The 25,255-nt window shown below is 39.9% G+C and overlaps 1 protein-coding gene across 1 annotated transcript in view; it reads right to left on the reverse strand.

Moving 5' to 3' along the window:
• Positions 1-17,667: 17,667 nt before the first annotated feature.
• Positions 17,668-25,255, reverse strand: part of FBXO8 (F-box protein 8) — a 35,696-nt gene continuing 28,108 nt past the window's right edge. The window contains exons 5-7 of the mRNA XM_078775074.1: positions 22,434-22,630; positions 19,100-19,221; positions 17,668-18,574 (exon numbers count right to left, since the gene is read on the reverse strand). Coding sequence (XP_078631200.1) covers positions 18,407-18,574; positions 19,100-19,221; positions 22,434-22,630 — 487 coding nt within the window. The 3' untranslated portion in view covers positions 17,668-18,406. The remainder of the gene's footprint in view (positions 18,575-19,099; positions 19,222-22,433; positions 22,631-25,255) is intronic.

Genomic DNA, 25,255 nt, shown 5'->3' on the forward strand with positions numbered 1-25,255 from the left:
GTTAATAACTCGGATCGCGGATTGCTATCCGCTCGGCATTTTCCATCGTATCCGTGGTTCGAGCGGGAGTTATTCCGTTTCCGGCCGGCGTTAGTACTTAGGTAGCAGCGAACCCTTAGGCCTAGCAAACCCTACCTAACGCCGCGCCGGGAAGGACGTTATAACTACCAGGACTCGGGTCGGCCAGACAAAAAGACAAGGGGATTAACCCCCCCTTGATAAGGGGAGCGCTGACCCCCGAGATCCGTAACAATATGTTATTCCCCATGGAGAGTTCTTTACAATGAGCCACGTCTCCATTTTTTCTATGCAGCGCTTTCGGAGATATAGAGGTGCAAAGTTTTTCAGTTTTTCCAAGATGGCGCCCACACCATGTGACCTATGACATCATAATTATCATTAAAAAATTATACAGGAGGAGGTGCACCTTCGGTGAAAATTTCCTATCGGACCAACAGTTGCCGAGAAAATCATGTTTATTCTGTCCGGACAGACAGACAAACAGATGAAAAATCGGTCAGAGACCGAGGACTTGCCGGAATGTACTTTTTTATCGGCCATTTTGGACAAATATGGCGGCTCAACCACGTGACCGATGACGTCATCATTATTCGTTTTCTAAACTAATTTATTCCTTGATGATGCTCAATAAATTTCATCTTGATCGGATGAAGTTTTGTACTTGTCGAATTATGACGTCATAATGGAGGGACCTATGACATCATCATTAACATATTTTATTCCACATGGAGAGTTCTTTACAATGAGCCATGTCTCAATTTTTCTATTCAGCACTTTCGGAGATATGGAGGTGCAAAGTTTTTCAGTTTTTCCAAGATGGCGGCCGAACCACGTGACCGATGATGTCATCAATTGGGCACAGTCTATTCCAGGGCAAGACAAATATGTGTGTAAAGTTTGGTCAATTTCCCGACCCGGATTTCAGTCAACGGAGCATCTTCTCTTCTGGACTTGGTTATGACTAACTTCCCTGAAAATGTCTGCTGCTCTTCTTCTGCTCCAATCGGCTCTTCTGATCATGTGCTTGTTAAAGTGGACATCTCTCTGACCATTCTCAGAGAGCCTCCTCAGCGTCGATGAGTCTGGCATTTCACTCAGGCCAACTGGCACGGTCTTCAAGCAGCCATCAATCATCTGGACTGGTCTCCCATCTCTACTACCTCTGACATAAATTCTTCCTGGGAATTCTTCCAAAGCAAACTGCTCTCTCTCATGCACAGATTTATCCCATCTCGTCTTCTGTTGTCATACCCTTCCTCCCGTCCTTGGTACACGGAATCTTGTGGTGAGGCTATTGCCCAGAAACAACTTGCTTTCGTCTCCTGGAAAGCAAATCCAATGGAAGGAAATATCATTTCCTTTCACAAAGCCCGAAACAAGTGTGTCCACCCTCAGGAGAGCCAGGAAACAATATCTCTCCGTTCTCAGGACCGAACTCTCTTATCTGTCTCCCTCTTCCAAATCCTGGTGGCGTCTGGTCAAATCTGTTTCTGGTGTTTGTTCCCCCTCCATCCCCTCCCTCACCTTAAATGGCCACACGGCTGACTCCGCACGTGAAAAAGCTGAATGCCTCAACTCTGTGTTTGCCTCTAAATCTTGTGTCCCAAACCCATCCCTCTCTGTACCCACCGTACCCAGCTGCTCCTGGACTCTGTGTCCTTTCCTCCTGACAAGGTGGAAAAGTTTCTGTCAACCCTCGACTCTGATTCTGCAAATGGACCTGACGGCATCAGCCCACGGGTCCTAAAATCCTGTTCTTCCGCTCTTTCACTCCCTCTCTCTGTTCTCTTCACCCTCTCTTTTGCTCAAGGTCATCTTCCATCTGCTTGGAAATCTGCCAACATCACCACTTTGCACAAAAAAGGTACAAAAACAGATCCCAGCAACTACAGACCAATCAGCCTTCTCCCAATTATCAGCAAAGTCATGGAATCCATCATTGCTTCAGATATGAAATCTTTCCTCTTCTCCAATGGCTTGATCTCTGATCATCAATTTGGTTTCAGACCTGGACACTCTACTCTGGACATGCTGCTTCTGCTTTCTCAACAATGGATGGAGGTCCTCAATGCCAAACAGGAAATTAGAGCCGTCTCCCTTGACATATCACGTGCCTTCGATACGGTCTGGCACCCCGCTCTGCTCACCAAACTCTCCTCTTTTGGTATCCATGGAAATCTCCACGCATGGCTGGCGGACTTCCTCTCTAGTCGTAGTCAACGTGTGGCCCTGAATGGGTTTCTCTCATCTCCTCTTCCTGTTCAGGCTGGAGTTCCACAAGGCAGTGTTCTGGGCCCTGTGCTTTTTCTGGTCTTCATCAATGATCTCTCTGACTCTCTTGAAAATCCTCTGTATCTCTTTGCTGATGACTCTACTCTCTGTCGCTCCATTCTTCATCCCTCAGATCGGCAGTCTGCAGCCTCCTCACTCTCTGCAGACCTGGACAAAATCACAGACTGGGCAAACAAGTGGAACATGTCTTTCAATCCTGACAAATCTCACACTCTTACGATGTCTCTCCGAAAAGACAGACTGGACAACCCTCCCATCCACTTTCTGAATAATCCTCTCCAAGAAGTTCTGTCACTCAAGCTTTTGGGTCTCATTATCTGCCATGATCTTTCCTGGGAAAACCACATTTCAAATCTGGCCTCCAAAGCCAGTCGCTGACTGGGCATCCTCCGTCGTGCAAAGTCCTTCCTTGGCACACCTGAGCTCCTCACCACATACAAGGCTTTCATCCGCAGCTCAATGGAATACTGCTCTCCCCTCTGGCCTGGTGCTCCTGCCTCACACCTAGCTCGTCTTCACGCTATTGAAACCAAAGCATTCAGAATCATTGGAATCTCCCGCGATGAAGCTAACTCCAAGGGCCTCTCACTCACTCACCGCAGGCAGGTTGGTGGTCTTTCCGTCTTCTACCGACTCCTCTCTGGCCTTGCCACCCCAGCTCTCTCTGGGCTCTGTCCCGCAAATATTCCTACAGGTCGCACAAGATCTGCCTGCAACCCTCTTATGGTCAAACTGCCAAAATCAAGACTCTCTGCTCACCTTCACTCCTTCATTCCTCTTTTCTCCTGCCTCTGGAACAAACTCCCTCACTCTCTTCAATCCCACTCCACCCTCCAGGTCTTTAAAACAGCTGTTCACCACCATCTCTCATCTTCCCCCATACAAAACCTTGATCTTTTCTACCCCCGCTAATTTCACCCCAATTCCACTTTTTTGAAATACCAACTTCTGTCCTGGAAGTCCTTGGTGTCCTTGTGATTTATACTTCTCCCTCCCCCCCCCCCTCCCACGCCTCCCCTCCCCCCCCCTCCCACGCCTCCCCTCCCCAAGCCCTCTCCCTTCCACACATCTCCCTGCTCTCAAATGTTGTGTTTGTGTGCTTCCCCTTCTCTCCCCATCTTGTTTTCCGCTCCCACTTTTTATATATTTTGTTTGTCTGGTTGATTTGTTTGTGAAGTAAATGTTAGCTCTTTCACGAGCCTCGATTCAGGATACAAAAAAAATAAATTATACGTGCAACGGTGTAGACGTAGTGCTGCGAACAGACAGACAGGGCAGACAGACAGGTTTGACAGACAGACAAACCAACCGATCAACATACTTGCCGGAATCTTTTCCAGCAAGTAACAAATTAAAAATCACTCATCGAGCGACACTTGGCAAAACAGAACAAAGTAGAATGGCACTCAGTAGAGCATCCTTTTGACCTCAAAAATAGTTGGTGGTTGGTTTCAGTAAACTGATATGCAAATCATATTCAGATTTCAAGTAATCGGATAAAAATTGAGGATTTTAGAAATTTGAAAAAAGTGGTTGACCCTTAGCCTATGTTGACCTTATGACCGACGTTGATCTCCAAAATAGTTGGTGGTTGAATTCAGTTAGCCGATATGTATATTCTATTCAAATTTCAAGTAAATTGGATGAAAATTGAGGATTTTAGAAATTTGAAAAAAGTGATTGACCTTTGGCCTATGTTGACCTTTTTGACCTTTTGACCGCAAAAATACATCGGATTTTGTTGGACCATGAACGCTACCATTTGGTGAAGTTTCGTGAAGATCGGTTTAAAATTGCGACCTGTAGGCAAGTATAAGTGAGCGGACAGACAAACACACAAATGAAAAATCACTCATAGGGCGACACTTGGCAAAACAGAAGAAAGTAGAATGGCACTCAGTGGAGCATCCTTTTGACCTCAAAAATAGTTGGTTTAATTCAGTTGGCCGACATGAAAATCCTATTCAAATTTCAAGTCAATCGGATAAAAATTGAGGATTTTAGAAATGTGAAAAAAGTGGTTGACCTTTGGCCTATGTTGACCTTTTCACCTACGCTGATCTCAAAATAGTTAGTAGTTCAATTCAGTTGGCCGACATGAAAATCCTATTCAAATTTCAAGTCAATCGAATTAAAATTGAGGATTTTAGAAATTTGAAATTGTGGTTGACCTTTGGCCTATGTTGACCTTTTGGCTTATGCTGATCTCAAAAATAGTTGGTGGTTGAATTCAGTTCGCTGAAATGAAAATCCTATTAAAATTTAAAGTCAATCTGATGAAAAGAGGATTTTAGAAAAATTGAAATGGTTGTTGACCTTTTGGCCTATGTTGACCTTTTGGCCGATGCTCATCTCAAAAATAGTTGGTGGTTGAATTCAGTTAGCCGATATGTAAATCCTCTTCAGATTTCAAGTCAATCGGATGAAAATTGAGGATTTCAGAAATTTGATATTGTTGTTGACCTTTGGCCTATGTTGACCTTTTGGCCTATGCTGATCTCAAAAATAGTTGGAGGTTGAATTCAGTTAGCAGATATGTAAATCCTCTTCAAATTTCAAGTCAATCGGATGAAAATTGAGGCTTTTAGAAATTCGAAAAAAAGTGGTTGACCTTTGGCCTATGTTGACCTTTTGACCTCAAATACATATAGGATTTTGTCGGACCACGAATTCTACCATTTAGTGAAGTTTCGTGAAGATCGGTTTAAAATTGTGACCTGTAGGCAAGTATAAGTGAGCGGACAGACAAACACACAAACTAGAAATCAGTCAGAGACTTGCCGGAATGTACTTCTTTTTTTTTTTTCAGGAGTGTTGGTTAGAAGCGAATCGGATAATGTTTGACAGTTATTAGTAACAAAACAATTTTTGACCTTGAGTTTGACCTTTCAAGGTCAAAGGTCATGGTGCCAAATGAAATGTCATATGTGACTTCCTATATGTCAGTAACAGTAAGTGTATGCATATCTCTTGTACTTTTAGAGTTATAGTGGTTTGAAATATATTTTAAATGAAAACTCGACCCCCCTGATTTCACGTTTTGGGTGACCTTGAGCTTGACCTTGGGCCGAGAGAGTTAAAAATTGGGCAGTCTATTCCAGGGCAAGGCAAATGTGTGTAAAGTATGGCGATGCTATGTGCAACGATGTAGGAGTAGTACTGCGCACAAACAAACAGACTAGAAGACTTGCCGGAATTAGAAATATGGTGGCCGAACCACGTGACCGATGACGTCATCATTATTTGTTTTCTGAACTAATTTATTCCTAGATTATGCTGAATAAATTTCATCTTGATCGGATGAAGTTTTGTACTTTGAGTTTGCAAAATAGCACCTAAAGGACTCAAGACTGTGCAAAACATGATTCTGTGGGTTTCATATGTCTTTCACTGAGGAGAGGCTTCCGTCTGGTCAGTCTGCCATGAAGCCCAGATCGGTGGAGAGTTGCAGTGATGGTTGTCCTTCTGGAAGTTTCTCCCATCTCCACACAGGATCTCTGGAGCTCAGCCAGAGTGACCATCGGGTTCTTGGTCACCTCTTACCAAGGCCCTTCTCCCCCGATTGCTCAGTTTGGCCGGGCGGCCAGCTCTAGGAAGAGTCCTTGTTGTTCCAAACTTCTTCCATTTAAGAATTGTGGAGGCCACTGTGCTCTTGGGAACCTTCAATGCAGCAGAAATTTTTGTAGGCTTCCCCAGATCTGTGCCTCGACACAATCCTGTCTCTGAGCTCTGCAGGCAGTTCCTTCGACCTCATGGCTTGGTTTTTGCTCTGATATGCATTGTCAGCTGTGAGACCTTATATAGACAGGTGTGTGCCTTTCCAAATAATGTCCAATCAATTGAATTTACAACAGGTGGACTCCAATCAAGGTGTAGAAACATCTCAAAGATGATCAAGAGAAATGGGAGGCAGCTGAGCTAAATTTCAAGTGTCATAGCAAAGGGTATGAATACTTCTGTCAATGTGATATTTCAGTTTTATATTTTTAATAAATTTGCAAAACTTTCTAAAATCCTGTTTTCTCTTTGTCATTATGGGGTATTGAGTGTAGATTGATGAGGGAAAAAATGAATTTAAACGATTTCAGCAAAAGGCTGCAACGTAACAAAATGGGAAAAAAGTGAAGGGGTCTGAATACTTTCTGAATGCACTGTATACCTTGATCCAATACCTTGATCTTTTCTACCCCCATGAATCCACCTCGAACCCACCTCCTTCAAATTCCCTGTTTTCTTTTCTGAAAGCCCCTGTGGTGTCCATCTTGTTTATCCTGTGTACCCCACCCAGTCCTCTCTTTTCCACAGATCTCCATGTTGCCTACTGTTTTACTTCTCTCTCTGCCCTGCTTTTGTTAACGTCACAGATGTCACAGGACAGATGTTGGACTGCATCGGCCTGGGTATCTCGCCATCCCCTTTCTTCCTTTTAAAGTGTTGCCTTGCATTTCCAAGTACGATCTATGGGTGTTTTGTTTGTGAACCTTGTATAACCGGCATGATGGTAACCGGACAAAGCTGGTGGGTCAAATGGAACAGTCCAGATGTGCTACTGCTCCGCTGAGAGGCATTTTTCATCGCCTGAGGTTTAACCATACATTTGCGCAATTACAAACCTTCTGCAGACACCTCTCAGAAAAAAGACGATTTTGGAACAACTTTTGAGAAGAAGATGCACCAAAAAACAGGGCTAGGTGCCACCACATTTGTCAGAATAAAGAATCTCAAACATTTATCCTGCCCACAGGGCATGCGATGGCATTAATGTCAAACCTCAGTTACTCTGCCATCAGGGCATGAAAACGTTTTGAAGTACTGTGCTGCTAAACAGAAGGGGTTTTAAAGTGTTAAAAAGGTGATTTGTGTGCTGCAGTATTCAAGTACTCGTATACAAGTCAATCGATATAAAATAATTAATTTAAAAGTCGTATAAAACAAATTCCGGAAGTTTATCGCCATTGAAACAGTCTTTTACACCACCTTATCTAACATGTCCAAGTACTGCAAAACTGGAGGCTTTGGAAGCAGTAAGATGACGATTTGTGTTCCACAGTGTTGTAGTAAATTGTTAAATTAAAATAAAATAAATATTGTATAGGTCATATCAAAAAATTAATTCTGGAAGTGTACTGCCATCGAGGCAGTGTCTATTACATCACTTTATTTAACACGTTACATTAGTTATTTGTGCCAGTTTGTGTTTTTTATGATGTCCTTCAAAACGGTAAGTCTCCTGTTTGGAATGATTTTCAATCTTGGTCCACTGCCAGGCAGGCAAAGTATCTCATTACTCTTTGCGCATGTGCGATCGAGTCAAATGCTCAGCCAAAATACTGCTAAACTGCAGGTTAGTTTTTACGATTCATGTTCAAAATACAGCATTCAATTGAAATCAAGTTGTTCATTGATCATAAACTGGCATTTGTGGATGGATTGACGGAAAGACAGAAGTGAACCTCTTTTTGCTCTGCATGCGTGGAGTAAATATGCAAGCAACCACCCTGCTCCCCACCCAACTGAACCTGTATAAATAGGTTAACCTGACTAGAGATAGAGTAGATCAACGGATTGGATAGGGGGGGAAAAACAACAACAACAAACTGACAAGCAGCACAGCCCTTTATTTATTCAACATACCAAACAATATTGCTTTGGAGAAAGATTGTTATAAAGTGCAAATAGCTGTCATAAGTTAACAAAGAAGATAATATATTGCATTCACATGCAAACTAATCTGGATTCCAGTAAAAGAGGTGCTGTTAAAGAAGCCGTCACACATTTAAATCAATCCAGCATTCATACAAATTTATGTCCTGTAAATATGGACACAACACTGAGTACAAGTTTCGTATAGTGTTGCAGAAGCAGTTATATTGTCAGGTTGATGATTTATGGAATTTCTTTCAAATACAGACGTCACTTTCCTTTGGCTACCACTTAAACGGCTATCCTATTATAATGAAAGCAAGTGGTACATTTCTTGATTACGGCATGACCACTACCAACATTAAGAATCAAAATAAACAATTTGTTATCAATCATGGCTGGAACAAAAAAAATAATACAAAAAAAAAAAATATATATATTCCTGACAACAATTAGAGTTGTAGTGTTTTGGGTTCCACTGATATTTCTTCACATCACTTAGTTATTTATACCTTAACAATACTGTTTACACTGCCAAATAGATTGTGTCAACATTTAGCCATTGCACTAGTCACAACTTGTGCCTTGAAATCCCAATGGCTTATCTTCTTGACACAGTCGTGATCACAGCTATCTATAGGCTTTACATGATTCTTGTGCACATGAGGCCAGAGGGTAGAATCAAAATGCTTCAACAATCTACATCCATAAAAATCAACATGTTTCTTTCTACCATGGTATGTTCCCAGATGAGACATCACCAGTGGTACTCGAAATTACTCCGATATTAAAGCTCCCATTGTTGCAAAGGCCAGTCACATATTTGAACCTATGTGAAGTGTGAAACACGAGTAAAACATAAATAAAATGGAAATAATTTTCCACTATGGCTGCAGTAAACAATTACCCTGGCTACAGCAAATTCTTTTTCCTCCCACTTGCTAAATATCAAAATTAGTTGAGCAATACTCAAACATTTTCCTTATCAAGTAAATATAGTGCAATTTATAGAAAATGGAAAGTAAAATTCCTCATCACAGTTTTTATATACATCCCAAATAATGGGAAAGTTGGGTTCCAAAACCTGTTAAGTACAATTCCATGTATATTTCCAGGAATCATATATTTATCTTTTTGTACAAGATTATGGAAAAGCAATATAGAATAAAATGAAAATGCATAAGATCAGCAAAATTCCAACAACATTTGAAACTTAGCAAATTATCTAATGATTCTGAACAATAGTATTTATGTATATGTACACACCTAACAATATAATGCAAAAAAAACCTTAAAATATAATGTTGGAACCCACTCCAGCAATGATGTGTAATAATAATAAAAATAAAGATACATACATAAATACATTAGTGTATAAAAGTCTGAGTCCAATCGGAAATTCATTAAATTATATGTGATAAGAAAATATATCGTTATAATACAAAACGTAAAGCATTTTCTTGGGATTTCAATGAACTCTTAAAACACAATTAAACCCAGCAATAAATACGAACTAAATCATTATATATATATATATATATATATATATATATATATATATATATAAAATATATATATAAAATATATATATAAAATATATATATAAAATATATATATAAAATATATATATAAAATATATATATATAAAATATATATATATAAAATATATATATATAAAATATATATATATATATATATAAAATATATATATATATATATATATATATATATATATATATATATATATATATATATATATGTATATGTATATATATATATATATATATAAATATATATATATATTATTTTTTAACCAAAATCGCACAAACGATTTTGGGCAATTTCGAAAACAGAAATTCCAAACAAAAAGTTCCGTTTGAGAGATAATGCGTAATGCTATACACTGATGGAAGTGCTTGTGGAAGTGACGTCACAGCACCAGCAGATCGTTACTGAGCTGCCCCATTGGAACAAGCCTCGCCATAGCAATTAATTATTCTGCTGCAATATAATTATATTCTTTAGAACCAGAAAACAGTGAAGCAGAGATAAAGAATGGTCAAACTGCATCTACTTTGGAAGAACAAGGTGACAGTGTGGAAGAGAACAAGGTGACAGTGTGAAAGAGAACATGGATTCCTACAGCATGAGAACCAGGACAGGGATTTACTACACGATAGACTGAACAAAAATGACCATTCTTGTGTAGCTCTAGTTCCTGAGATCGAGAATATGGTGAACATAGACATTTCAGTTGCTGTTTTCATTAATTTCTTGATGTGAAAGGGGGTCGGGTGAGTGTGTGCCTGATACTAAGCAAAATAGGCACTATTCCTTTTTTCCACGTTGATAAAACGTCCAAGAAAACATCTGCCGTAACATTGTTTACCTTTTTCATGTCATACTCAACCTGGTGTTGGCTTAGCGGTTAGGGTGCCGGCTTGGGATCCAAGGATCCTGGGTTCGAATCCCGGTCGATCGCTGAATTAACGCCAGAGGGGTTGACTCAGCCTGTCATCCTTCCGAGGTCGGCAAATTGAGTACCAGCTTGCTGGGATGAATGATCACGGTGTGTACCCCAATTTAGAATAGGTACACCGTATCCCTGTGCATTGTAAGAGCGTGACCAAGGGTTGGCGTCAGGAAGGGCATCCGGCCATAAAAACATTGCCTCAAACAGGGAACCATGATTGTCATGGGGCCCGCAAGGCTAACCCCCACTCTAGCGGGGAAAATGGCCTTAAAACGATCATTCATTCATTCATATTCACTCAACAGCTCTTGCCTCTCTGCTCTTGCTGGTGTTTGGCGCTTCATGTTGAAAGTAGAACAATGCGACTGTGTTGTCATTATGCCTCTGCATAGTCCCACAACGGGTATATGCCATCACTCTGCATATGTATGGGTAGGGGATCACGTTTGTGAAGTTTCGTGTTGATCGGATAAGGTTCGTTTTTCTATCCAAGATGGCTGCCAAACCACGCGACCTATGACATCATTATTTTCAAACAATATGCAACAGTGCTGTTAGATGATATTCGTAAAATTTCGCATGGAAAGGGTGAGCGGTTTCAGAGATATAATTAATTAATATTTTCCATCAATCCAATATGGCTGCCAAACCATGTTACCTATGATGTCATAAATTTAATATTTCAATACAAATGGGTCATAGATCATGTGCATGCAATTTCAGATTTTTAGGATAAGGAATTCGATTAAAACATTTTTGGCTGGTATACCACTTCACCTATGATGTCATAATTATCATGCTTTTGTTCCCCATTGGGAGTACTTGACAATGTGCCAAGTTAAAAAAATTCCATTCAGCTGTTTCCGAGAAATATTTTTTAATTATTTGCTTTTAATCCAAGATGGCTGCCATACCACGTGACCTATGACGTCACAATTATCATAAAAACAATCTACATGGGTGTCACTCCTACCCTGAAAGTTTCGTCTCAATCGGACATATGGTTGCTGAGAAAAACGAGGTTTAGCCTGTACGGATGGACAGACGAATGGAAGGACAACCCGAAAACAGAAGTTGGATAGTACTTTGACTTTGTCGGCAGAGGCATAAAAAGAAGTTGGATACACATCTTCTACCAATGTTCTCGTTCTCACGTTGTATCCTAAGAGCGGCCTGTTTTTGTTGCTCCATTTGAAGACACCAAGGTTCGAAATGGATTTCGCAAACTATTTTGCGCTTTCCAAAAGAAAATTTGCCAACAGTATGACCAGTTCCTATATTGTGAAGCCACTTCATTATTAACTCTCTCTCTCTCTCTCTTTGGATATTTATCCACATTTGTGAAACGGAAAAAAGCTTTAACTGCAGTTTCCTCTCTCATTTACACAGTTGTACCCCTGACACTGCGTGCTTCCTATACTGGCACTGTGACGTCACATTCTCACTAACTCTCGCGATAGCCCAGTGGCGGTGAACAGTTTATAAGGATTCACGACCTTTATTGCTCAATATTTCTTAAAATACAATGATATTAAAAGCAAAATTTCAGGGAAAATTAAAGAAAAGGTATTTGTCTACTCATTGACGTTCTTCGGAGCTCTGGGTTTAATTGTGCTTAAGGATATAGTAACGCTCATATAATAGAAAAAGCAAATCTGTCTTTACAAATACCATATTTAATAATCATATATGACCCCCTTTTTCCTTGAGAAATGCTCCACTCTGTTTGGCATCTTCCTAAAATATACAATTTGGTGTCTGTCTGCGATACAGGAGGTCACTACTTATCCAATACCAACCAAATTTGACAGGAGGACTAAAGGTCACACGGCGGCGGTTGTAGCAACTTCATCCCCTACCCTGTCCTCCCGCCTTGGGCAAAATCCGTGTTAAGGTGTATATAGATAGCTCATCCTGGCGTTTTTCCAAGTGTTCAGATATATACTTCAATTCAAATTTTAAAAATGATTTCAAAGATTGTTAACAAAAAATCCAGAAGCGTAGCTCTATTGAAGCAGTTTTATACACCACCCGATATAACATCTCCAAGTACTACTAAACTGGAGGTTCTTGGAAGTAGTAAGAAAGGTGATTTGTGTTCCACAGTATTCAAGTATACAATTCAATTTAAATGAAATAAAGATTGTAAAAGACGTACAAATAAATTAATTCAGGGTGTAATGGCCATTTTACGCAGTGTCTATTACACCACATTGCATTAGTTGCGTCCATTATGGCGTTCTTAAAAACAATGTTTCCCGTTTGGAATGATTTAAAAATTTGTTTGACTGCAAGGAAAATGACTAAAACATTTATTGTTTGACAATATATGCCGACAAGTAAAATAAATCTCACTCTTCTCTGCGCTTGTGCAATAGGGACTAAATCAGAGACAAAGTACGACTGTTATTCAGTTAAACGGCAGGTTTGTCTTCCGATTCAATTCCGATTCGTGTTCAAAATACCATAGCATTTTTCCAAGGCTGCTTCCCATAACAAAAGTAATAACAATAATTGTAATAGCATAATAATATTAACATTATTACAAAATAATAATATAAACAAGAGTAATACTTGTAGTAATAATAATTGGCAATAATAATAAGGATAATAACATTAGGGAGCGGGTATACGAGTTGATTAAATTAGTTTATGGATTATGCTTGAGTCAATTTTTTCCCAACAGTTTTGTAATGTACTTCAGAACCTAATCAAGCTGCTCACATAAACTTTAGTTCTTTCTCAAATGTATCAAGCCTTCATCTATTCTGTTAAGACAATGTTTTAGTCAATAATAACTAAAAAAAATGAGTATTAATAATACCTTCAATATTATGAAAGAAATTGCTGTTTGAAATCATGGTATCGGAAATCTTGGCATTGACTGCAGTGAAATGAGACTTTTGTACATTATTGTGAACGTGTATGTGGTGTATGTGTATATATATTTGCAGTAATGACTGCTATGAGTCTTTGGGTAGGTCTCTACCAGCTTTGCACAGTGAGATGGTAAAATATTTGCCCATTCTTCACGTGAAAATTGCTCTAGTTCTGCAAAGTTTGATGGGGATCATCAATGGACTGCAATCTTCAAGTCTCGCCATAAATGTTCAATGGGGTTCAAGTCGGGAGTTTGACTGGGCCACTCAATAACATTTATTTTATTCTTATTCAGCCACTCCAGTGTGACTTTAGCTTTGTGTTTCGGATCATCATCCTGCTGAATTGTGAATCTCCAACCCAGTTTCACATTTTCATCAAGGATTATCCTGTACTTTGCACCGTACATTGTCCCTTCCATCCTGGCAAGGTTGCCAGTCCCTGTTGATGAAAAGCAACCCCATAACATGATGCTGCCACCACTATAGTAACTGCTGAGTGGGGAGCTTACAGTGTTAAGCTTTCACCAGATGCAACGATTTGAATTTAGACCAAAAGGTTCAATTAATTGACTCGACTGACCACAAAACCACAAAACTTTTCCACATTCCTGCAGTATCATCAAGATGTTTTTCGCAAACTCTAGACAAGCTTTTAGATGTTTATTTTTCAATAATGACTTCTTTCTTGCCACCTGTCAGTTTTATGGAGAGAACAGGATATTGTTGATTGATGAACACTGGAAGTTCTTGGAAGCTATATAGCTTTGACTATATAGCTCCTGAAGCTGGAAATTGTGAAAACATTTTGCTACCTCGGAGACATGCTGAATGGAGAAGGTGGATCAGACTCGGCAACGGTTGCTAGAGTGAGATGTGCATGGAAGAAGTTTCGGGAACTGAGTGGCGTGCTGACGAGGAGGGGAGTGTCGTTGAAGATGAAGGGAAAGGTGTATGCTGCATGTGTGAGAAGTGTTATGATTTATGGGAGCGAGACATGGGTAATGAACGTAGAGCAGCAACGAAGGTTGGAAAGGGTGGAAATGCGAATGGTTCGATGGATGTGCGGAGTATCGTTGAGAGAGAGGAAGACAAATGATGAATTGCGAAAGATGATGGGAATAGAGCCTGTGATTAATGCTGTGAAGAGGAACAGGTTGAGATGGTTTGGTCATGTGTTGAGGAAGGATGAAAGTGACTGGTTGAGAAGAGTGATGGAAATGAATGTAGAAGGAAGTAGAGGACGGGGAAGACCGAGAAAGACTTGGCTAAAGATGGTGGAAGAAGAAATGCGGGCAAGGAGGTTAACAAGGAGAGATGCAGAAAATAGGGCAAAATGGAGAAGATTGTCATGGGGACCGCAAGGCTAACCCCCGCTCTAGTAGGGGAAATGGCCTTTAAAATGCATGTTGTTGTTGTTGTTGTTGATGAACACTGACCCCCTCCTCTCAGACATAAAGACTTGCAGATATTTCAGTCATTGTTGGATTTACTGTGACATCTCAAACCAGTTTTCTGCTTGCCCTGCTGCTGAGTTTGGATGGGTAACCTGATCTGGTAGAGTATTGGTGGTATGATACGTCTTCCACTTCTGAATGATGGATTTCTCCATACTCAAAGGGATAATGAGTGAGTTTGAAATATTCTCATAAATCTCTCCTGAAAGGTGCTTCTCCACAACTTTATGTTTAACTTCTTTGTAAAACTCCTTTTTACTTCTGCCACCTAAGGTGGATGGAGGTTATGTTTTCACCCGTCTGTTTGTTATGATGAATTGAAAATTTTCGTCATATGTCGGTCTGTCTCATTTGTTTGTTTGTCTGTGAGTGCAATAACTCGAACACTTTCAGTTATTTTCGTCAAACTTTACCAGAGGATTCTGAAGGACAAATGTGCGGCTGTAAATGTTTTTTGATTATATAGGTCGATATAGGTTTTATATATACTAGGGCATGCCCGTACTATATATATATCTAAAATTATATACCCCCCCCCCCCTCTATTTACATGAAATGGTTTGGTCCAGCGAACGGCTTGCGTGAACGGAAAGCGAACGGCTTGCGAGTCCGTAAGTCCGGAAGTGACGTCCTCATTTGACTGTCCGGAAGGTCGCATATCGCAGTTACGATGAATCGCAAATTAGTTTTAATTAGTTTTAAAACATAGTTTAACGCCAACATAGTTTGCCAACGTGAAATAAATGAATACGCTCTCAAATGTGCCGTCCGAGGCAGAGTCTGTTCGCCACGTTCGGCACACGTGATAGCTCGCTGCTCTCTGATTGGTTGAATCGTTTTTTGGACATAGCTCGGTAACTACTTCTCCGATTAATATGAAACCTTGAAAAGGCACATCCTCAGGTCCCCAGCAATATATCTGGCAAGTTTCAATTAGATCGGACCCGTGGTTGTCGAGAAACAGCGGTCACAGACAAACAAACACACAGAGATTACTGGAATTATAGATAGATATAGGTTTTTTGACCTATATATACATATAGGTTTTTATAGGATATATATAGGTTTTTGACTATATAGGTCAAGATCAAAGGTCAAGGTTCTCGCTTGTCCAGGCGATATCTCAGCCATCCATCCATTGAGCTCGGGAACTGAAATTGGGGCACAATAGTGACTAAGTGATTTTGCTTTAAAGGGCATTTTTTCATTTATTGATTAATCAATTAATCAATTAATTATTTAATTTTTCGATTAATTAATTAATTTTCAAAAAGTTAAAGATTCAGATGAAACTGGTGATGGTTTGGGTGTGCTATTAGCTAAATGATTAAGAAATTAATTATTTTACGATTATTATTTATTAATTGTATTACCCAATTAAATCATTACACAAAAAAAATCCCTTTTTAAGGCCATTTTCCCTGCTAGAGCAGGTGTTAGTTAGCCTTGTGGGCCCCATGACAATCATCATGGTTCCCTTTTTGAGGCAATGTTTTTAAGGCCGGATGCCCTTCCTGACACAAACCTTTAGTCGCCTCTTACGACACGCAGGCATACGGTGTACCTATTCTAAACCGGGGCACACACCAGTACATTCATCTGAGCAAGCTGCTATTTGCCGACCTTGGAAGGATGACAGGCTGAGTTAACCCCCCTGGCGTTAATTCAACGATCGACCGGGATTCGGCCTCAGGATCCTAGGATCCTAAGCCAGCACCCTAACCGATAAGCCAACACCAGGCTAAACACAATCAAACACTAAACTCAATTCTTGTTTCACTCGAGTTTTGTCATATCTGTCAGGCTACTTACCGCCTGACATTTTTTCTGGTTTGTTTGTCTGTCTGTGAACAGGATATCTCACAAAGTTGTGGACGGATTCAGACGAAATTTGGTGGAGAGGATGGGTATGTGACAAGGACGAAATTATTAGGTTTTGGTGAAGATCTGGATCTGGATCTGATAATTTTTGAGTGATTCCTCACTATTGAGAGATGGGGCCAAAAAATTATATATAGCACGATATCTCAAAACAAAATGTAATATGACATGACATATTTTTGACTTATGACAAAACTAGATGGATGAGTTGGTTAAGTGACAAGAACAAGCCGATTAGATTTTTGTTAAGTCAGATCTGGATTCGGACCTGATCAGTGGGATACAAAACGTAAACAGTTCAGCCTGGCGGAGCTATGCTCTCGACAGAGTGCCGTTCTACTTCATGTTTGCCTTGTTGGTTTACCAAGTAAGTTGCACCTTAAAACTCCTGAGATAAGTGGGGGAGCTTAATTTTTATTTCACACCACTGATTACATGGAGGTGAAACGTATTACACTTATTTTGTAACTTTTCAAACAAATAACTTGCTCCTGAAGTGATTTCGGGTTAATTAGGCAAAGGGTTTGAATACTTATGCAACTGAGAATCATACTTTTCTCTGTTAATCTGAGAATCATCTGACTTATTTAAATTTTATCTGCATTTTTTTGGTTTTATCACTTTCGAAAGCATCATGAAATAAATAAGGTGGCATCGAAGTGTGAAAACTTTGGAAGGGGTGTGTGTGTGTGTATATGTATGTATGTATGTATGTATGTATGTATGTATGTATGTATGTATATACATTCGGGGTCTGTACGCTAACATTCGGGGTCTGCCTCGCAGGCACGTAAGACATCGGCCATTGTAAAGCTCGCAGTGTTAAGTGTGGAAAAGTTCTGAGGAGATTGCGGCTGGCTCAATAGCGCAGTGGGCTGTTGACGTGTAATCAACGGAGGTCCGTGGTTTGAGCCCCGCATTGTCAGAATTTTTTCACACTTAGCCCCTCGCAGGAATTTGATTCCTGTTTATAAAATTATATATATATATATATATATATATATATATATATATATATATATATAATTATATATACACACACACACGTTTATACATACATATACACATACAGTGGCCTGCAAAATGCAACTGTTTGGGAAAATGATTTGACTCAAACATATTAATCCATAACCTAATTAAATCAATCCCAGATGGAGTTGAGGCAGTTCTGAAGGTAAAAGGATGTCACACTGCTTATCGATTAGACGTAAAGACAGATTAGATTTTTCCTATTATAATAAGTGTTGTTATATCCCTTAGAGTTAATGGAAATCCCAAGCCAGTGCTTTTGGTTTCATATTACAACGATTTGTTTTGTTATCACGTCTCAATTAATAAATTTCCTACTGGATTTTTACCTACTGGATACTTTTGCACCCCACTGTATACTATATATATATATATAAAACATACAAGAGGCACGGGCGTCTATCAGCGTAGCACCCAGTCAATTACGTGGTCCAACAAGCAGTGTAATGTGGCAAATAAGCCTGTGAATCTGCTTGGTGCCATGGGCTTGGCTGGCCTATATATATATATATATAACCTACACACACACACACACACACACACACACACACACACACACACACACACACACACACACACACACACACACACACACACACACACACACACACACACACACACACACACACACACACACACACACACACACACACACACACACACACACACACACACACACACACACTAGTTTTACAGGCATCTGCTTAAAATCCTCCACTCAAAGCCCTTTTTCAAAGACAGCAAAAATAATAATCAGAAAAGAAGTGTTCCTTCATCCAATAGCTGGGTGCATGTTTGGTGAAGCCCACAAGCGAGTCACCAGCACCAGAACTATGAAAATTCATTCTGTTTGGAGAATAAGCGTTGTTGTGCAGCATTGTAGTGTGGAGTCGAACATCCTAAACAACAACAACAAGAAGTTACAGAATGATCTTATTTGAAAAATATGGTTTTGATAAAATTGTCAGTTACACTTTTTTGCATACAATTCTAATTCATGGAGTGCTTTCTGCAACATAAATTATAATGAGCTTGGAAACCAATATTATTATTATTATTATTATGTAAGGGAGGGGTGGGAGGAGGAGAGGATGGTGTGAGTAAACCAGCTAAGGAAAGAAAGAAGGAAATTGCAGTTGTTGCTTACAATGTAAATGGCCTCTAAAAATGATGGCATCATTTTGCAACTCATGAACAGGATGATTTCTGGTGGGTCATTGGATTGGAAAGGCATGGTGAGGCAGAAGTCAGTGATGGAGAAGACAAAAATCAGAAGAACTGAGAACGAAACGTGCTGAAGAGAGGTGCATTAGGATTTGACATAGCAGCTGAGTTCACCTCCCTTTCTGCGAGCAACTTCAGGCAGCCACGTGGCCTACAAGGTAGATATTATCATAAAGGTGTCCAACATAATCGGCGCTCACAAGCATGGCAGCCCGCCGTGTGTTCCGTATGAACTCGCGCTTTGACATTTTGTTTTTGACATGTGGGCTGTTCAGATCCACAGACAGCAGAATTAGTGAGTAGCAGAGAACATAGACGGAATCTGCAATGCACGCATAATCCATCCTTAATTTCCAGCATGCATACAATTTAAATAGACTTCAAATAAAAATTGTCAGACATTCTCGACACAATCCTTTTGACCTTCTATTTTGTAATATTACTTGTCCTTAGTGTGTAACAACCCTGCCACCCCGAAAATAAACTAATAAAACAGCACCACTCAATGTAAATAGATGTGCCATCACAGAGTTCCAGGCGGCAATGTTATTCTAAAAAGAGAGCTGGGAGCAGGACACAGCCACTCCCTTTTCCTTCCACTTTCCTTCTCATCTCTTTTTTTTTTTTTTTGTATACTGAATCGAGGCTCGTGAAAGAGCTAACATTTATTTCACAAACAAATCAAACAGACAAACAAAATATATAAAAATAGGGAGCGGAAGACAAGATGGGGAGAGAAGGGGAAGCACATAAACACAACATTTGAGAGCAGGGAGAAGTGTGGGAGGGAGAGGGCTTGGGGGGAGGAGGCGTGGGAAGGGAGGGGGGGGGGAGGGAGGTATAAAACAAAAGGGGACCGAAATTAGCGGGGGTAGAAAAGATCAAGGTTTTGGATGGGGGAGGATAAGAGATGGTGGTGAACAGCTGTTTTAAAGACCTGGAGGGTGGAGTGGGATTGAAGAGAGTGAGGGACTTTGTTCCAGAGGCGGGAGAAAATAACTCTTGACTAGTTAAAGTTTAACTTTAAAGTTAAAGTTAAAAGTTAGAGTTAAAGTTAAAGTTAAACTGACTAGTTAAAGTTTAACTCTTGACTAGTTTAACTCTTGACTAGTTAAAGACAAATTGAAAGCAAGGAAATAGATTTCATCATTTTTTAATGATGAGTTTGTTCAAGCTTTCAAACAATTTTAAACAGGAAATTAAAAAACTTTCCGACAGTGCCTTCAGAAAATATTCACACCCCTTAACTTTTTTCACATTTTGTTGTGTTGCAGCCTGAATTTACAATGCATTAAATAGAGATTTTTTTTTTTTGTCACCGATTTACACATAATATCTCATAATGTCAAAGTGGAATATTTATTTTACAAATTTATATAAAATAATTAAAACTGAAAGGCCGAAATGTCTCGAGTCAATAAGTATTCAACTCCATTGCTGTGACACTCCAAATTGAGCTCAGGTGCATCCAATTTCCTTTGATCATCCTCAAGATGTCTCTAAAACTTGATTGGAGTGCATCTGTAGCCAATTCAATTGATGGGACATGATTTAGAAAGAGACGCGCCTTTCTATACAAGGTCCCACAGTTGACAGTGCACGTCAGAGCAGAAACTCTACCACGAAATCCAAGGAACTGTCCGTATAACTCTGACATAGAATTATGAGGAGGCATAGATCTGGAGAAGGGTATGAAACAATTTCTCGAGTGTTGAAAGTTCCCAAGAGCACAATGCGCTCCATTCTTTGGAAAAGGAAAGTATATGGAACTACCCAGACGGTACTTCTTGGTATCTAATCTTAAAATGTTTTTTCCTGTTTCATAATCCCTTCATACATATGTGATATGCATGCTTAACTTTAACAATATAATAATAATAATAATAATAATAAGAAAACCACTACTTTTGCATCTTCATATGCATAGGGCTGCTGAAGCAGTTTCCTCGGCTATTGGGTACAATCCTGGACGGGTCGCCACTCCTACGCAGGATACTCGAATGGCTCATTCTTCCCAGTAAGCTGGTACTCATTTTGCCAACCTCAAAAGGATGACAGGCTGAGTCAACACCCCTGGTGTTAATTCAACGGTATGACAGGGGCTTGAACTCAGAACTCTGGCAACACCAGGCTTTTATAATAAAGGAAATTAGTTTTTTTATACATGTTGAGGCTGGTGTTGCTTCGCTTTTCTTCTTCGCTTTTCCATAAAAGCATAATGAAATGGGGGGAGGAAGGGAGGTGGGCGGTTGGGAGGGAAAGGGGTCAACAGGCAAAATAAGGCAAAGGAAAAACAGTGGGATTATAAACAATTGAATGTACCACAGCACAAGGAGAGAAAAATTTGACAGAAAACGAGTGCAAGGTCTCAGCATATGCAGTAAAGCTCCATTGTGGAAATAGGAGAGGTCATAAACATACTCTTCACAACTTTATGCTTACACCATAAGAAATGTGGTATGGCTTACATATTGAGTGTTAGCTCTTCGTCAGAGCCAAAACAAATCCTTCATATATTCATGAATATTGACCAAAATAAACAACCAAATTACAAGCCTGCCACTCTGACATCAGTCATTCTAACCAACGTCGCTATATGCAAGTGTATGTAGCAGGTGAAAGGTTCTCGTCTTGTTTTTATGCTTAATTACTTATTGTAGATACTTGTGGGCACCCGTCCTCCAGGTGCGATTACCCTTCTCAGTTTATCGGAGCTCGGGCAGGAGTACGTGCTGGAGTGTGTACACTGGAGTAAGGCTAAAGTACGTGCTCGTCTGCTGGCCTTGGGTGACCACTTAAGGTCAGTATCGGGATTGGGACCAGAGGCAAAATCGTGCTTGGAACCTCCATGTTGGCCCAAGAACTGTTAAATGCCAATTTTAGAATTTCGGTGACATCCGCAAAGAAACAGAGAAAAAGAGAAACAGAGAGAAAGAGAAAGATAACACTCATCTGTCCAGCTTATTTATGAAGCCAAACGGCTAGGTGAGGCAAATGCTGCAAGGATGAGTCTAATGTTGATAAATTGACAAATGGATATGCAACCATCCAAAAAGGACACTCTTTTTTTTTTTTTTTAACGACATTAATTGATTGCATAATATTGGAAGAAAGTGTCTAAACTGGAAGTCCAGAATATCAGCACATGATGATTTATTCTTCCAAAGGAAAAGTCAAGTACGAGGAAAGGATTGACAACAACAAGACACAGTAAGGCTTTCTGTGTGCACTCAGGAAGCAAAAAAAGGTGGATGGGAGGAGGCAAGAGGGGGGGGGATTGGGAGGGGGAGGAGGAGGGGCAAGGGGGGAGGGGGGCAGGGGAGGGGGAAGGGGAGGGGAAAGGGGGAGGGGGAGGGTGGAGGGGAGGGTAAGGGGGGAGGTGGAGGGGTAGGGGGGGGAGGTGGAGGGGTAGGGGAGGGGGAGGGAGAAGGGGAGGGGGAGGGAGAAGGGGAGGGGGCTGGCTCCCCCTCCCAATCCCAATACCAAAGCACAAGATATAAGAGAACCAATAGGTAATAAATGTGCCGATCATACCAGGAGACAATCCAAGCTTGAAAGTGAGAGCTGGGTTGCAGGCACAGAATCTCTGCGAAAACTTGGTGATAAGGGCCTCCAAGAATTCCCCACGCTCTTCAGGTGCACGGATACTTTGAAAGAATTGCCGCAGGGCATTGGGCAGGAATTGATTGGCAAAGTTATGCAACTTCACCAACTCATCAAGGACATCACGTCTGGAATATTAGAATGCAGTTTTATTAGGGGATAGGCACAGTAATAGGTTAAAGCAGTAAATTGCAATCAGTAAGAAAAATATTTAACGACCAACATAAACACAAAATACACCTTGAAGATAATGATCTCTTATTAAGAATCTCTTATAAAGAACAACAGCTAACAAAATATTACGGACATATCTAAGGGCCCGGGGCACAGACGGGATCAGTAAAACTTATTGCATATTAACATTACATTCATGTGCCTGTGATGATTCACAGGTGAGTCAGAGTGAGATGCGTGCAATGTTGATACCAAGGGTTGAGCTCATAAGAGGCAAAGGTTTATGGAGCTGCACGAAGTAGTACCACCATGTAGTAGTTATAACATGGAAAAAGTCATAACTTGGCAAAGGCATTAAAGCACAATAAAGCCAGCAACAAATGCTGACTTAATCGGATATTGAAATAATTTATTTAAACTAGATAATATTCATAGAATACTTACCCTGCGCAGTCAACTTGTTGTGAGCCAACTCTTGTTTTTGAACATATTTTTTGATCCAATATGGCTGCCAGACCACGTGAGCGATATCATAAATTTACATTTACTCCCGCTAGGGAGTAATGCATTCGATCGTGTCCGTGTGTGTGTGTGTGTGTGTGTGTGTTCGTGTGTTTGTGAACAAGATATCTAGAAAAGTTCTGAACGGATTTGGATGAAAGTTGGTGGGATGATTGCACTTGGGATAAGGAAGAATTGATTAGTTTTTGGTGAAGCTCAGGAAATTATTCCGGATCCAGGAATTTTTTTTTCCTGTTTTCCTTTAAAAACCATTTTTCTGCAATAATTGGACCGATTGAGAGCAAATTTTTTTTTACCATAGGAGGGACTCGGTCTGCAGAATATTTTAATGGTAATTATGATGTCACAGGTCACGTGGTTCGGCCGCCATATTGTTTTGAGTGAAAAACACTAAAATCCAATTTTCTCCAAAACGCCTGAACAGATCGAGGCCAAACTTTGCAGGCGGAATCGCATAACCATGAACAAAAAAGTCAGCGAGCATGACGTCATGCATCACATGGTTTCAGAGTTATGACGTTTTTAAGCACAAACATTTAAAACCAAGCTCCTCCCTGATTTGTGATCCAATCGAGGGGAAACTTCACAAATCTATTCAGCATATCAGTGTACTAAAATGCCCTTTTGGAATTTGCGATAGGTCACGTGGTTTGGCAGATATCGTTAATTAAACGCAAATAATAAAAACATTTATATCTCTTGAACCACTTCATTGATCGACGTGAAGCTTCATACTGTAGTAGAAGTCATGAAGAGTAACAAGTGTGCAAAATTTGAAGATGATTGGATGTACGGTCTGGAAGCTGGAAGTTGTTATTGCGTGAAGAAGAAGAGTCTTCGGCTGTGGACGATTAATTTTATTTATCACATGTACAGACTTGCAGGCATCGTTTGGCACAATGTCCCGGGTTAATTTGAACCTCAAATAAAATTATAATTCCAGATTTCTCAATGGCTGAGGTATATTAACAAACGAATAAAAGAGATTTGGCAAAATTCGAACTTAAAAAAAAAAGATCGCATATTCACCCAGGGTTGTGAGAGGCTGAAGAAGAAGAAACCTCGCAAAAAAAATTCTGGTTCTGCTATTTTCAGGTTTATTTATCTATATATCTACATATCTGGGCACAGTGTCTGTTGTCACTGAACTACTCCCTGAAACTTTTATTTCCGTGGTTGTGAAGTGTTTTTAATAACGTGGTGGTGGTTTTGAATCACGTGGTGGTGAGGTATTTTGAATTATGTGGTGGTGAGGTGTTTTAAATCACGTGGCTGTGAGGTGTTTTTAATTTCGTGGCTGTGAGGTTTTTAATTTCGTGTTTCGTGGCTGAGATGTGTTTTAAATCACGTAGCTGTGAAGTGTTTTTAATTGAGTGTTTCGTGGCTGAGATGTGTTTTAAATCACGTGGCTGTGAGGTGTTTTTAATTTCGTGGCTGTGAGGTGTTTTTAATTTCGTGGCTGTGAAGTGTTTTTAATTTCGTGTTTCGTGGCTGTGAAGTGTTTTTAATTTCGTGTTTCGTGGCTGTGAAGTGTTTTTAATTTAGTGTTTCGTGGCTGTGAAGTGTTTTTAATTTAGTGTTTCGTGGCTGTGAGGTGTTTTTAATTTAGTGTTTCGTGGCTATGAGGTGTTTTTAATTTAGTGTTTCCTGGCTGTGAAGTGTTTTTAATTTAGTGTTTCGTGGCTATGAGGTGTTTTTAATTTAGTGTTTCCTGGCTGTGAAGTGTTTTTAATTTAGTGTTTTGTGGCTGTGAAGTGTTTTTAATTTAGTGTTTTGTGGCTGTGAGGTGTTTTTAATTTAGTGTTTTGTGGCTGTGAGGTGTTTTTAATTTAGTGTTTCGTGGCTATGAGGTGTTTTTAATTTAGTGTTTCGTGGCTATGAGGTGTTTTTAATTTAGTGTTTCCTGGCTGTGAAGTGTTTTTAATTTAGTGTTTCGTGGCTATGAGGTGTTTTTAATTTAGTGTTTCGTGGCTATGAGGTGTTTTTAATTTAGTGTTTTGTGGCTGTGAAGTGTTTTTAATTTAGTGTTTTGTGGCTGTGAGGTGTTTTTAATTTAG

The sequence above is a fragment of the Myxine glutinosa genome, chromosome 1 (genome assembly GCF_964187855.1).
Source record: "Myxine glutinosa chromosome 1, kmMyxGlut1.1, whole genome shotgun sequence".
In the NCBI taxonomy this organism is placed as follows: Eukaryota; Metazoa; Chordata; class Myxini; order Myxiniformes; family Myxinidae; genus Myxine; species Myxine glutinosa.